General features: G+C 40.3%; 1 protein-coding gene across 1 annotated transcript; it reads right to left on the reverse strand.

Moving 5' to 3' along the window:
* Positions 1-12,164: 12,164 nt before the first annotated feature.
* On the reverse strand, positions 12,165-13,241 carry CCR4 (chemokine (C-C motif) receptor 4). The gene has a single exon (XM_009082047.1). It carries the CDS (start codon positions 13,239-13,241, stop codon positions 12,165-12,167), a length of 1,077 nt encoding a protein of 358 aa, XP_009080295.1.
* Between the last annotated feature and the right edge of the window lie 2,576 nt (positions 13,242-15,817).

Genomic DNA, 15,817 nt, shown 5'->3' on the forward strand with positions numbered 1-15,817 from the left:
ATCCCTGGAGGTTTTCAAGACGAGACTGGATATGGCACTTAGTGCCATGGTCTAGTAACGACAGTATGCTTGGTCCCGATGGTCTTTGAGGTCTCTTCCAACCTGGTTGATTCTATGATTCTGTGATTCTCCTTCAATGAGAAGACAAAACTGGGCAGGAAGAGATTATCCTAGAAGTTGATGCCAAGGGTTGAATAGAAATTTGTTGGAAAAGTATGTCATAGGGATATTTGTTATGCTTTTGCTGAATAAAGTGTGTGTGTTTAATAATATCTTTTCAGAAGATATTCCTGTTGCTCATTATGTTATCAAATATGGGAGTAGTGAACCAGAGTCCCAGCTTTGAGGAAGTCTTGAAATTGTGTGTTAGTTCCAGAAGTTTCACAGAACCAGTGCTTATTTCAGGCCCTTGGTAATGCAAACCCTTTTCAGTAGGATAATATGGTGTTTGTGGCCAAGGAATAGGGGATGTATTTAAGAATTCCTGTTTTAGGCTTCAGCAAAGACACCTGTCCCTCAGGAGGCAAGTATATCAAGAACTCCAAAGCCAGTATCTTAGGAAACTCCCACTTTTAACTCTGTAGAGATGTCATGGGAAGCACAATCTTGCTCATGAGACTCCCTAGCACACATTCATAGCAGACCCTGTGCAAACATCATGGTAAGATCACTATTTTGCACTTTGGTGATGTGCTTATAGCTCCAATGAATGTAATTTAGTTTTTGAAATGGTTTTGGTAGACAAGAGGGGGAAAAAATGGCTCTTTAATGGAACTGGGAATTGAGTTTGCAGCTCCAGCTGAAGAGGCCTTTAAGTAGATTAGATCTGTTGAATACCAGTGGAAATCCAGTAGGAAAATGCAGCCAAGATCTATGATCTGAAAGGATTTTCCTGTTAAGTTTCCTTATTCATTGTAAGTATATGCACTATCTTTATTAAACTTGGTGCTTCTGTAGGGCTCATGCTTCTATACTAATATTAATGGAGCATTTTCAGTGCTGCCTGTGATTGTGGGTCAGAGCACAGATCTGGGCACAGTGTGGCCAAATACCTAGCAAATGAAGATCATTCCTCTAATGCTGTAGCTAAGAAATTATTCTTCTCTATTTCCTGTTTCATTCTTCCTTAACTCTTGCTGGTTTTTCCTCTTGCAGTAAGGAAGACTTATGTGTAGAGAAACTCACAAAATTTCTTTCAATGTGTCTGTTTGCCTGAAGAGAAGAGATCTCCAACCCTTCCACCTTCCTTCCAAATCCCATGCAGAGGTTCCTTTTTGCAAGTTCCACCAGTCTTGGTCAGGTGTACAGAGTGAACACTATGGATCTCTAGTCTAAATTTAGCCAGAACTCTCCCCTAGTTGTGCACTTGTGCAAGAGCACTCTCCAAAGCATTTTTCTTGGGAGAAGGTGGCTGCAGGATCTGGATGTGTTCCTGTGGTACGGATGAAGGGGCTGTCCGAAGCAAAGATATAATAGTTGAGGAGAAGTAGGAAAAAAAAACTTATAGCTTAGTCTCAACCTTCCTCATGTTGCTGCCTATTGCTGAGCTTTAGGCTGCAACCTTTCTCCTGTTTGCTGAAAATATGGGTTGCTGTTTTCACAGCAAGCACATATAGGCTAAGATAGAAGCTGCACAGAACTAAAATTAACACTTCTGTCTTGTGTCCTCCATGTTAAATTTTATTTTTTGATGTGGAAACATTCTGCTCTACCATCAGGATTTCCTGGAAGACTTTAGGCTCTGAGATGTGGGTCTGGATCCTGCATACACTCTACGTATCTTCTTTCAAACTTTTTTACTTTTTTCCCCCTCAGTTTCAGGATGTGGTTTGCACTAATCATGAATAGGTAGATTTGGTGTACTGAAGAACCTAATACTGAACTCATGACGGATTAGCATCATTTCCTGCAAAACTTTGTCTAAGCAGTGCCTTCTGCTACTGTGCCTCCCTATGTTGCTCTTTTGATCCTTTGATCCAGAGCAGTATGTACTTTAAAAGCTGAAGTTAAAACAATGCAAATCTTTTGTCTACAACCAAACATAGACACTTTCAGATGTGACTTTTATTTAAAGTGCTGAGTCCATCTAGTCTGTGTTGAAAGAGAAGAAAATTCCGCAGAAACAACTAGCAGCAAGCAGCTCTTTTTTACTTTTTTGAAGTGTAACCTCTCATGTCTGTTTGCTTTGATTCAAAGGCTTCAGAGGTGTTAAAAAAACACTTAGAGCCTCTATGGATCCTTTCTAATTTTAACTGTCTGATGTCAAGACAGTGTTTTACTATTAGACAAATTTTGGACTTCTCTTAATGCCTTTTATTGGAAAAAATGGCACAGATCACATCCCCTCCACCACTCCAAATTTAAACTTGTTTGCCCATCCTAGGAAATAAAGAGAACTTGGACAGAAGGTGCCAGTAATTCAGATGCAATAGTAGAAGCTAGCTATGCTGAAATCACAAAAGACTATTTTGGGGTTTTGTGTTTAGTTCTGAAAAACTCAGTCTGTGCAAAGATACTGAAAAGAGAATACAGTAGTAGCATACTTGACTTGCATGCAAGTTGTTTCTTCTGTTCCTGTAGGTATGGTACAGAGGATGTTTAAGCACTATGGAGATACAAGCAAACAAGAACATTCAGTGTTACAAGACATGATATGGATGAGAAGCCTGGTGAAGCCAGAGGGGAAAGCATAATAATGTGTCTGGTAAAGGGTGGGTTATTTGTTGGTTTTGGTTTGTCATGTTTTTCATGGTTGTTTTCTTTGCCCTTTTTTTCAAACCCATGCAGGCTGGCAGTGGAGAGGGGACAGAAAATAATTTCCCTCTCTGGTACCTTCAGCTACAGGCTGTGGCCTTGCATCTCACTAAACTGGCAAAGGTGAATGGTACTGAGCTCTGTAGTTTTCAGATTTTCTTAGCTACAAGTGGAGAATTTTTACAGAAAGGAGGTGAACTGGGAGTGAAGATTCAGCTCTGCTGACTGAATGTGCAAGGTGGAGAAAATACATGCAAATCCTAACAAAATTCCACCTAACCACAAAGTTGGGAATACCCATAGCTCTGTTGGTACTTGCTCCCCAACTGCTTATGACTATCTTGCCTTCCATTTTATCCTTGGAATTCAAGGTAGGAACCATACTGTTTCTGTCAGTCCTTGATACGCATCACCCATTTTCAGTTGTTCATAAAGTAATAAAGTTAGATGATGCCTGGTGTGGGTTCACTGTGGTTTCTGGTTAGCAAGTACCTTCTTCAGAAATATAACCACGCTGTTGTATTGTCCCACCAGGTGGATGAAAGCACATTCAGGGATTCCCAGTGTTTCTACTCTCTGAGTTTGTCAAGGTTTTGCCCCATTGGCACAGCACACAAGAACACTTTAATCTCAAGGGTTTAGGGCTTCAAAAATACAGAGCTCAGCTCATATTTTTTTGTTTTATTTGTTTTCTTCTTCTCATTTAATAGAAATCTCTCTTTTCATATAAGAATAATGACACTGACTTTGACTAAGGTCCATCTAGACCTGTATCCTCTTTTGAAGTAGTGCATATCTGATCATCTTTTTTTGAGTTTCTGCACCTGAAACTTTAAGGTGAAGTCTTTTTTTTTTTTTTTCTTTTTTTCAAACAAAGCTGAGGTAGAATTTCAGTGCTTTTAAGCTCTTTCCAGTAGAAGAGACTCAACTTTGACCGCTGATTCAGCTGCTCACTTGCCATGACTCAGTTTGCAAAAACAACACCCCCAAACTCTGAAAGTCACAGTCTGCAATGCAAACTCGAGTACAGCAATTGAAATAATTTAAAAGCATCAGTTCTGTTTAACAGCCTTGGTCAGTGCTCCATACTGTGTTCTGATTTGAGAGATTGCTCCTTTATTGTCAGGCTGTGTGCGCGTTCGGATGTGAATTGGTGATGCTGGTTTGGCTTGGAAAGAATGTTCCTCTTCTTTCTTGCTAAGTACTTTGTTTTTTCCTGCTGCCTGTTTTAGTGTGTTCATGCAAATTGATGAAACCCCCTGCTGATTACAAATGTCAAACCCTCAATTAAATCAGGCAAGCAAGTCGATAAGGGGTAGAAGTTTAGTCTGCAAACCTTCATGATTCAGGGCAATCACACATTGACTGTGAAATGTTAGAAAGAAATTGCTCAAACCCAAAGACTTGTGTTTAGAACAATGCAGTATAAAGTTGTTTTCATCTTCTGTGGAAGGAAGATGAAACTTTCTGGACTGTGAGTAAAAGAGAGTGCATTATTCTTGATGTTTTGAGACAAAGCAAGACATCTAGCAATTAATACACAGATTTTTGTGTCTATAATAATATTTACTTTAATTGTAGTACTTGTCATCTGCAAAATGCCTTGTTTTACAAAGGATGGCAGAGTTTTGGTTTCTGTGTAGCAAATGCAAGAGCTGAATTGACTGGGATCCCTGGCAAGGCTGAAAGAACCTTAAAAACTGGGGATTTAGGCAGAAGTACAAGGCTGCTACAGTCTCCTTTGGGCATATCAGCTCTGGTCAATAGGTTGAGATATGGTTTTGGTACTTTGGCCTGGTTTAAGTCTGCAGCCCAAAATGAGAAGGAAGCCAGTGCAGACAGTGAAAGCCATCTACTAAATGTCAGGTCATGTGGATTTTTTCTAAGCACAACCATTGTCTGCACAAACACAACTGGGGCCAGTTATGTTCTGCCCCCATTGCAGTCTGTCTGTGTGGGACTCTGCTGTCACAAACGAGAAACACACTTTCATTCCAACAGCATGTCTGGCTGGTGGGGCTGTACAGGGCTCACATACTGAGTCCTCAGCCACTGTTGTAGTTGGAGGACACTCACCTCACTTGTGCCATTCACTGACCAGGCAGATGTGGTTTATGCTGTGAGGGATCTCACTGAATTTTTTATTTCGGTTTTGGTTTACTGTGTTTTGTTTTGCTTTTACCTAAGCAGTAACTTTGTGAGATCTTGTGGCTTCAAGTCTAGAAAACATGGCAGATTTTTTCCGGTGTCAATAAAATTAACATTGATACTACCTACCTATTTGCCCCATTGTTGGGCAGTATCAGCTTTTCCACAGCTATTTTTGTACAAGTAGTTGGCATTTCTAGAGGTCCTTTTGCATTTTTTCCAGAATTTGGAAATGCATAAAATGCCCAGTAAATTATGCAGGTGTGACAATTAATGTCTGAAAATCCAAGCCACATTCAGTCATATCATATTATGACTGAGGTCTTTATTACGAATTACCTTAGGAAAAAGGTGGGGTTTTTTTGTGTGTTTTTATGACACATTCAGAAGTTCCCTGCCTCTGTACACGCCCATTACTGGAATTTTCAAAATTTTTTTACAAATCATGCAAATTAAAATTCTGAAGAATCTTGGATATCTAGTGCTGCCCTTGCTTTCTCAGTCTCTGACACAAATTGTTAAATAATTGACACTAAAGAATGAACCTTTCAGAAATCATAGAATCATAGAATTTAGGGATTGGAATGGACCTTACAGATCATCTAGTACCAACCCTCCCTGCCATGGGCATGGACACCTCCCCACGAGACCAGACTGCTCAAGGCCTCATCCAGCCTGGCCTTGAACACTGCCAGGGTTGGGGCAGCCACCATGTCCCTGAGCACCCTATTCCAATGTCTTATGTTGCTAATTTGATGTTTGATTGTTTGAATTTTATTCATATAGTCTCATTTTGATAGAGCCTCTAAAACACTGTAGTCTTTTACACTATAGAAGCAACAGAAGTTCATTTGCTACACAAATTCTTGTGAAAAAAATCAGTAGATCTGAAAACCCCCCCACAACAGAAAAGTCCTATTTTTGCCCTGTAGTCTTCAGCAACATTCATCACTTTATGGAAATTTTGCTTCTAATGCTAGCTTTTTTTTCTAAATTCTGGCACATTCCTGTGGATATGTGGAATAAGCTACTGATGAACAATGTGGTGGATTTATTCTATTAAAGCTGTTACCAAAAAATAGTGTGTTAAATAAGACACATCCTTGGGTTTTTTTCTACAATTTTGGGTTACATGAGGGCTTTTGAAATATTTCCCCCACCAGAATAAAAATATAATAAGAATTCGTAGCAGAAATAATGAAATATTTTATTTCAGTATTGTTGACTAATATGCTGTGCTTACTCTAAAAGAGTTTTAATCTGAAGCTGAAACAAAACACAGATGATAGTGTTGAGATAAAACATGTTGATCATTAGCCAATGCAGCTGCCACCAAAAACATGCTCTTTCCAGGGTTCAGATTTTCATAGAATCATAGAAGTGTTTGGGTTGGAAGGAACCTTAAAAGGTCATCTAGTCAAACCCTCCTGCAATGAATAGGAATATCTTTGTGAAACTGCCTTGTCAAATGCAAAATGTTCTGCCAGTGTAGTGACAAGACAGGAATCCTCTCTGTGCAGAGAATGTGAGCTTAAGCTGCTGAGGAAATGAATGGATTGACTCTGTGTGACTGTGGAGAGGAGGTTGCAGCATACTCATTCATGCACAAAGCCAGAACAGGAGCAGAGGGAGCCAGCCTCCCCATGGGGGATTTTAGAGGTTCCCTAATATTTCTGAGGAAAGGAAGTGAGTACTGACCTGCAGTATGCAAGGATGTGTTGGTGAAGCAGAACTGAGGAGAAAACAGGCAAAATCCAAACTTCCTTTTTCTTTCCTATTGTAAATTCTTCAGCTCCTTTTCTGTAGCATTGGAGGGTTTTGTGTGATACCTCATACTCTGGGTTTTGCTCTTGTAGAAAGTGTAAACAAGATTCTTGGATAACAAGGGCAGACCTGTTTTCTGCAGCTTCTCAGTGCTCTTTGTCTGCACAGCCTGCAGATAAGGTCACTGTTCTTGCAATCAACTAGCCTTGTTTTCTTTCTATTCCTGATGCTTGTGAATGAGCAAAAAAAAGGGCACAAGCAACAGCAAAATCCATCCTTCTCTTTCTTCTAGGTGTGCTCTTTACAGCTTTCCTTCATACTTTGATAGCGGAAAAGGCAAGTCAAGTCAGTCTGCAGTCATGGTCTTACTTGTGGTCAGATTTCAGTTTACTAGTTATGCATAAGTACAGAGACATGTTGTGGCCTTTCTTCACGTTGATGAAGATAACTTCTGTGTTACTACCAGCTGGTACTGCTCTTTCTATTTGTGAGTGATGGTGACAGGTTAAATGTTAGAGAGGGTCCCTTTCATCCATCTACCTGCCCAAACCCCAGTACTTTTATGGAGACATTTTAAGAAGTGCAAAGATCCTATGCAAAAGAGACAAATACGCTTTTCATGCAGGAGTGCCCACCCCTGCCCACACACTAGTTCCAATCACTGTTGTGGATACAAAAGTCTCTTCCTGAACTTGCCTGCTTAGACCTTCTTGGGAAATGCTGATCAAATACCACTGGTGTCTCTTTAGCAGAAGAATGCATCCAGTAACGTTGGTCTGCATTCAGTCTGTGTTGTCTTACAGGCTGCTAGCAGCACCAAGAGTACCTTTCATGAGGGCTTCATATCTATGGGAAAAGATCAGATTCTTGCAGATCAGATTCTTGATTACTTGCTATAGTTGCTAAAAGCAAAAGCAAGGAAACAAACATCTTGGAAATATAACAATTTCTTAGTGACTTAGGCGTTTTATTTTGCAGCACCTGAAATCACAAAAAGCTTGCAGCGTGCAGTCACAGAGCTACTTAAACTGAATGCTTGCTCTTACTTGTTTTGATACCAGAAACTAAAACCCAGAGAAACTTCAACCCTTCAAGATTACCTGAAATAAAAAAAAAATTAAAAGTCCAGCACAGAAACTAAAGGACTATGATGCATTAATCAGTCATGTGTTTGGGTGGCATTTGCACAGAGGATGAATATTTTTCTTCTTTTTGATCACCTGCAGACAGGAATCCTTGCTTTGTGATGTTTTGAGACAGACAACACCTTCTGTGCCAGCAAAGAACACCTTTTACTGGAAGATGATTTTGCTGGTCAGCGTCATCCACTTGCCTCCAGATAACTTTCACATCAGCCTGTGGTCCTTCTTGCAGAACTTGGACCCAGATAAGGACTTTCCTGGCTGGGCCATCTCAGATTTGGCTTCCAAAAAGGGCACAGTGTGGGCAGCTTTTACCTGAAGTGCCCCTCACCAAGCTGAAATGTGAATTCTCCCCAAGGAGGGCTCAGAGGGCCCTGAGATTCTGTCAAAAATGTGCATTGTGCTCACAGTATCTGAGTTCTTGCCTGTGCCTCAGCTCCCCTAGCTACAAGACAGCAGCTTTTGAAAAATAAGGTTAAGTGTCTAGGAAGACACTACTCTTTTCAGCAGAGTTATCATACACATGCTACCATTTCTGAGAGTTTAAAGGGGGATCAGAAAAAAATTCAGACAAAAGTCTGAGCATGGCCTGTGAGCAGTCTTCTTTTGCAGCAAGCATATGAGAGATATGTGGAGGGTTATGCACTGTCAAGGGAAAGGGAATATCAGCATTGATCGGTCATGCCAGTGCTCCATCAAGGAGGTGGCAGAGGGCTTGATTTTGATGATCTGGAACAGATAAAGAGTTTCTTAATTTTTGAGCTTAATTTCTGTGAGAGGTGGCTTTGTCTCAATGACTGTCCCTTCAGATGGGATTTTGTTCATTTTTCTGATGGATATTGCTACTGAATGTGAAAAAGAAAATCATCCTGAAAGCTTCTAACTCGGTGTCTCCCCAATGGTAGTGCTTGCTGCATTAGGAGTGATTTCTCCATGATTGCCAGTGGCACCTACATACATCATTGCTATGTTACAGTAAGATGTTTGAAGATATGACCACCCCTATATCACCTATGAATGGTCTTATCAGTGAGAAATCTCATCACACTTATATTGACTACTCATTTCCAGTCTCCTACCTAATGCTTCTTTCACGACTGGAGTAGCAAAGTCCTGTTGACCTAACTGTAGGTATTGTCTTAAGCATTATTTTAATGATCATTTGGATTGACATTGCTAAATGGTCCTTGGTTTCTAACTGTAAAGTCAAATGGAGATACTGGCCTAAGAGATGGGAGTTGATGAGGTTGTCTCTGGCTACATTGAGAGAGAGATGCTGGGTAGTACCACAAAAAATTAAGAGCTCCTGGAAGAAAATGTGTGAGTGGAGATCCCTGCTGGCACTTTTAGACAGGAAGCATCCTGGTACCACAGAAGCACTCTAGTGCCTGTTGAATTGTACACCCATTCAGAGCAGGTGTGCAGAGCTAGTGCTGGGACAGTGGCAAGAAGTAATAGTATAGGAAAGAGAATAGCAATTCCTTACTGGCTGTCAGACCAAGAGGAACAGATTGGGAGGAGACTGCTGAACATGATGCTGCCTCTGCACAATTAAAAGGGGTGAAGCCATCCTCCAGAGTAAAAGATCAGCATGTAATTCAGCTTAATGTTTAGGGAGTGACTGTGGTGGCCTAAGCACTGTATGAAAACCAGCCAATCAAATTGGTTTTACCTTTCCATCATTATTTGTATTTAATATAATAAGCTGATTTTCCCCCTCATCTACCTTTCTATGGCAGCTTTGTGCAAGTGAAGAGGGGATTGCAGGCTGACCTTCCTAGGAACGCTGATGTAGAAGTGTGGGTTTAAGAATGAGTCACCTTTGCTTCACTCAAATGTCTATCCCTTCTCTTTCATGGTTCAGTGGGTATGTACACACCATCAGTCATAGCTTGGAAACTCTTGTTCAGCTAAGATGACACCTTTGTCAACTGACATTTTGAAAATCCCTGCTGTATTTTTGACTGTATTAATACTATTACCTCATCCTTTCTCATCAGCAGATTTCAAAGCCCTCTCTCAAATGAGGAGTGGCTTGGTGCTTGGGGGAGGAGGGTTTGTTCCAGGTGACAGAGGAAGAAGCCAATCAGGTTTGATGAGCAGTGATGTGAAGCACATTTGAGTTTTGTGTGGAAAAGAAGCTTTATGCCATTTGTTCATGGCAATGCTGCATGGCAAGTGGATTTAGCCCATTAATTCCACATGTGAGCAGATTTGGCATCATCCCTCACCATAGGGTGTGTTCCTAGGTCTGGATCAACCTGCAGCTGAACCTCTCATATCACAGTTGTCAAGAGCCTACAGCTTGCCTTGTTGTCCTTGTTGAACATTATTTTTTGCCAGGCCAGCACAGGCAGCCCTTCCCCTGGTTTGGAAAGCAAGGCTTCTCCAAAGGACCCATTTATTCTTACTGACTAGAGGGATCACAGAGTAGGACCAAGAAAAAAGTAACTGCAGTGTGCTGTCTGGCTCCCAGGTTAGTCTGTGCACTAGACTGATGAACAGCTCAGCAGTTCACAGTGTCTGTGCTATCAGCATCACCATCTGTGAAGAAAACATGCCATGCTGACCTGGGATATGTTGGGTTCAGTGACATCTGTGAGAATTTGAAGCTCCTGACACTTGAAATTTGTCTTCCTTTTTGAAATTTCCTTCCTATTTTGAAATAGGTAATGGATGGGTTAACCCACCCTATGCTGCGCTTTTTCCTGACTGATTTACTCAGTGGATTCCAAGGTTTTGAGAAGTAAGAATTTATAGCCTTTTTCTTGGAAATAAAGACACTTTCTTACTGCAACCAATGTGTTCCACAGCTATTCCCATCACCTGCATTAATGCAGATTCTTGCTTGTCACCCTCAGCGAAAAGCTAATGGTAATGCATTCCTAAAATGATGATGGATATATGAGCATGAGTATTTAAGTGTACTGCTTTTTATTTTCACTCTTGTATCATGAGAGAGGTCACATGGAGATGAGCTTCCACATATGTTTCTTATTTAGGCTGATGAGTACAATGGCACTGCAGTACTTCTACATTTCTTCTCTAGCCCTTTCCTGATGCTTTTAATGCCTTGTTTTCTCTTTGCAGCCTTGGCTCAATGCTGAGAAGGGACTTTGTTATTGTCAGTCTAAGAAAATAAAGGTCTTCCTGCTGTGAATGGTTGTTGTCCAGCAAAAAGACACACAAGAAATATCTTCTAATACATATTTTTCAACTTTTACTTTGTCTGTCACAACATTACTGATTTTTGCCTCTTTTAAAATTATTTTTGTGCCCAAATCTAAACACTGCTGTGTGAGTTCCTTCCTGTTGCAGATCTCTGATTAATATCCTGTAAATCTGTGAGCATCACACTGGGGCACCACACTCTCTGCATTTTGCTGTTATCAAGTGTAAGGATGCTTTGTGTGGTTTCTGAGTTATGACAGACCATTTCTATACAATCTCTGTTTTATACATTCTTTTGTTTTGCCAGATACATCTCCAATGAATGCAAATCAAGTTTTGGGTTTAAGTATTTTTGTAACAAAGAATATTCACTTTAAAATACATACTTTTAACCAAGATGCTTCAAATTTATTCACACTTGCTGGAAAATTAGTTTTTTAAAACACTTTTATTAAAAAATATTTAAAACATTTTCTATGTCAATTAAAATACAGAACTGTTATCCTGAAGTACAGCGATAAAGTAAATCAAAATATCTATATATATACCTACATATAGGCACATATGTCAACCTAAGAGAAAATGCGTTTACAACCCAGTGTAATGGCTTTGCTTTGCATCTTTGTGCACATAAAGAATATACCTGGAGTCCTTTTCCTTAATGACAAAGGGTGTATCCTCCCCCTGAGATGAAGCATTTAACAGTAGTAGATACTGTTAATAGCTTGCTAAAAGTCAGAAGTGAACAAGTCTTACCAAATCAACTGTAGACTAAAACAATGTGGTAGTAACCATCCTTCTTGAATAAGAGACTATGATTTCCAAGTGCATGTGCTGGTGACAGGCTGCTGTCCTGCCTCTCCCCCTCCAAGGCCAATGTCTTGATGCTGATGAAAAAGAAGCCACACGGTGCAGTGTTTTGCAGAGAGCTGAGGTTGCTTTTACAGCTGAGCAGTGATTTGTAGTCACAGCAAGGAAACCTTGAGCATCTGTCTCACATGTTTCACGTTTAGCACACCTTCTGTCAAAATACTCAGAAAATCTAGAGGCAGAAATCAAAGCTGAAGTAAGTAATTATCCGGCATGAGATTATTGTTAAATGCATCTGCATTTGCTTTAGCTTTTCAAAGTTCCTGCTTTTGTCAGTTTGCTTGCTGGTGAGTTCGCTGGCTGGCCTGAAACATATTACAGAGCATCTTGATCCCCTGTAGACTGTGTGTGGAATGAACTGGTAGATTCAGTGTGGTAAGTGATGTGAACTCCACACCACTTGCAGATATACCCAGGTATCTGCCAGTTCTTAAAGAGCATCTTCAGGTACTTCTTAAACTTTTCCCCCATGAAGAAGTAGATGACTGGATTGAGGCCACAGTGAAAAAGGCCAAGGATTTCCGTTACCTGGAAAGCGTAGTCCAGACTTTTGCTCACTTGACAGTCTCTAATGACTCCCATAATTTCCAGCAGTTGTAAGAAAATAATGATGTTGTAAGGGGTCCAGAAAAAGAAAAACACGATCATGACAGCAAAAATCATCTTCACAGCCTTATTCTTTTTGTCATTTCTACAGTGAACTAACGTTTTAATGATCATGGAGTAGCAAAATGTCATAACTATCAACGGGATTAGGAGCCCTAAAATGTTGATTTCCAAAGTGGTAAAAACTTTCCATGTTGTGAAATTGCCTGGATATCTTGGCTTGCAGGTAGTATAATTATGTTCATTAAAAGACTCTCTAAACACAAGCTCAGGAACTGAGGCTGAAAGAGCTACCAGCCATACGACAAGGCTAGTAATCAAGCCATGGAAGGCAGTTCTTGCTTTCAAGGAAAACACTGCACGAACAATTGCCAGGTATCTGTCTATGCTCATAAGCATAATAAAAAATATCCCACTGTAAAACCCAACCAGGTAGATCCATGAAATGACTTTACACCAGGGAGTTCCAAAAACCCATTGGTCTATTGTGAAATAAGACCAGAATGGCAAGGAAAAAACAAAGAGCAAATCTGAGATGGCAAGGTTTAGCAGGTACACATCAGTCATGCTCTTCAGCCTTTTGTATTTGAAGAGGACCACAATGACCAGAATGTTTCCCACGAGCCCGACCAGGAATACTAGGCTATACAGAACAGGGAGGAAGGAGGCTGCAAACCTCCTGACGCTTTCCTTATTGCATGGTTTTGGAGCATCGTTGTAATTATCATAATAGTCATAAAAGGTTGAGAGTTCAACTTCAAGGGGCTCTGTACTTGAAGAACTCATGTTTTTTCCCCAAGTTCCTGAGAAAGAAAGAATATAAAAATGTCAGTGACTTTCAGTGTGTCAAGACTGTGTGGTTACTCTGTAAGCCTGAATCACCAGCAAGAAGTGACTGGCAGTTCCAGCACATGTCTGATTACAGGTTCTCAAGAATTATGTAAGCATTATGGGATGAATGTGCACACTTGCAAAATGTACAGTCCTTAACATGCACGTGCTTGCTCCTGGCAGCACTGTGCAACTTGGATGTAACCACACAGAGTACTGTTCAAATGTATGAGAGGAAAGCAAAAGGGAATGAAAGACATGGGCCACAGATACCAAATCAGGGATGGACAAGGCCTGTGTAGAGTAAAGTAAAAGCAAAGCCACTGTTCGTAACAGTTCAGGATTTCACCCACCTTCCCCACCAGGCAAATGCTACCATAAGAAGACAGTAATAAAAGTACATCAGACTTTTCCAATGAAGTTGCGCTTACTGAAAGCTGACATGAGTTTTCAGTAAGTAGTTAAATGAATAACAGGAATTTATAATTTTCATATGAATGGTCTTTTCTAATAGGTGAATACAGTTTTAAGTGATATTCCTTTGCACAGTGTAACTATGTTGCTGATTTATTACTGTTATTCACATCACAGCAAATGTCATTCTTTTAGCCTAACATACCAGAACTTTAAGTCTGAGTTTTGTTCTTACTGTGTGTGTTATTCGCATCACAAGTGTCATTTTTTAACCTAACATACCAAAACTCTAAGCCCTTCTTCCCCTTTGTCTTTATTCTTATGAATGGAAAGCAGAAGCAATGTGAGCTTCACTGCTTTACTTGTCTTTGCCCCGTATGTTGCTGCTCCATGGCAGCAAACACTGACTATTGTTAACCTGACCCTTACTGTGTGTAGTGTGAGGCATCACACCTTTCCAGCTTACTGTTCTATTTCATTATACACAGAGAGGAATTTAATCTGATTTACAAGTCGCAAGGACAAAACTGTTTTACACCAGTGACAGCTTTGCAACAACTGCACCCAGATACGCTTGAATCTAACCTAAGTTCAGCATAATATACTTAAATATTTAAAACTGAGAAACATATGCTCACAGAATGCACACACATCCATTTCTGATGAAGCAAGAATTCTTAAAACTTCTTTCAAAATCACCTGAGCAGCCACAAAAGGTAAATGAACAAGCATTACATTCACACACATCATGAGTGTAAAAATGATACACGACTGTTTCAGCAATAGAATTTTGTGAATTTTACCTTTTCTCCTTTCTTCTCAGATGATACAAAGGAGCTTCTTCAGTCTAAGAGTGCAGAATCACTTGCTTCTCACCAGGTAGCTCTGCCAGGGAGGTGCTACCCACACAGCAATATCCAGCAGCTGCAAAAAGCAGATGTCACTGGGTAGCTGTGTCTCTTAACGGAAGCTTCCGACTTCCTTACAGATTGTATCACAAGTGCTTCTCTCCTCAGTGCTCATCAGAGATAGTCCCTTTAAGTCAGAAATAGAATTAAACACATCTTGTTTAAGAAAATGCAGTTTCCACTAGGGCCTGATTACTGAGTTAAAGCAGCTTCATCTTATCCAACAATTATTAAAATAGATGTCACTAAGCAGCTTTCATTCAACATAAACCATGCTCTTTCTTATGGGTTGTAAAATGCATCTTAATCTCAGAAAAAAATAATCAAAGGATCATCTGTAGTGAGCAGGGAGGAGGCAGGCACTTGGTGGGTGTGTGGGAGGTGTGTTTCTAGTCCTTCTCTTTCAGACAGCGCAACCTGCAAAATAAGTTATGTAGAAGAAAAAGGCTGTATAGATTCAGTGTAGGGAAAAAATCATTGCTATCTTCCTAACTCCTGCTTTTCTTGCTAAAAAAAGAAGTGAAAGCATGTTAATTCATGCTACCTTTTTGATTGACGTTTCCTGCAGTGGGTTTTGTATACAGCAAATCTGCCTCTTACCACTGACCAGCACAAACTGTAAAAGTGGTCAAAATATCAAATAAGAAGTAGGATGTGCACACGTATGTGTGTGGTGTAAGGGATCTTCCTAACTCCTGCTTTTCTTGCTAAAAAAAGAAGTGAAAGCATGTTAATTCATGCTACCTTTTTGATTGACGTTTCCTGCAGTGGGTTTTGTATACAGCAAATCTGCCTCTTACCACTGACCAGCACAAACTGTAAAAGTGGTCAAAATATCAAATAAGAAGTAGGATGTGCACACGTATGTGTGTGGTGTAAGGGCAAAGGATGCTGAGGTTTACCGTGGTTCATGTCACAGCAGAAAGCTCAGCAGCTTCTACGAATTTCTCCGGAGAGTGTGGTGGGCCTTATTTCTCTTTTGGGGGATCATAGGAAGGAGAATAGAGAATAGAGGACGTGCTAGTCACATGGAATGGTTTTGAGTCCTGCCAGCAGAACAGCTGTGCTAGCTGCTGGCAGGTGCTGCTCTCCTCTCTTTCCCAAAAAAGGCCAGGCAAGCAGAAATACAAGCCATTTCTCAATAGGGGAGCACACTTGCATGTTAGCAGGAGAAACTGAAGAGAAACAATGAGAAGTAGAAACAAGAAA

This window comes from Acanthisitta chloris, unplaced genomic scaffold (assembly GCF_000695815.1).
Source record: "Acanthisitta chloris isolate BGI_N310 unplaced genomic scaffold, ASM69581v1 scaffold13569, whole genome shotgun sequence".
Classification (NCBI taxonomy): domain Eukaryota; kingdom Metazoa; phylum Chordata; class Aves; order Passeriformes; family Acanthisittidae; genus Acanthisitta; species Acanthisitta chloris.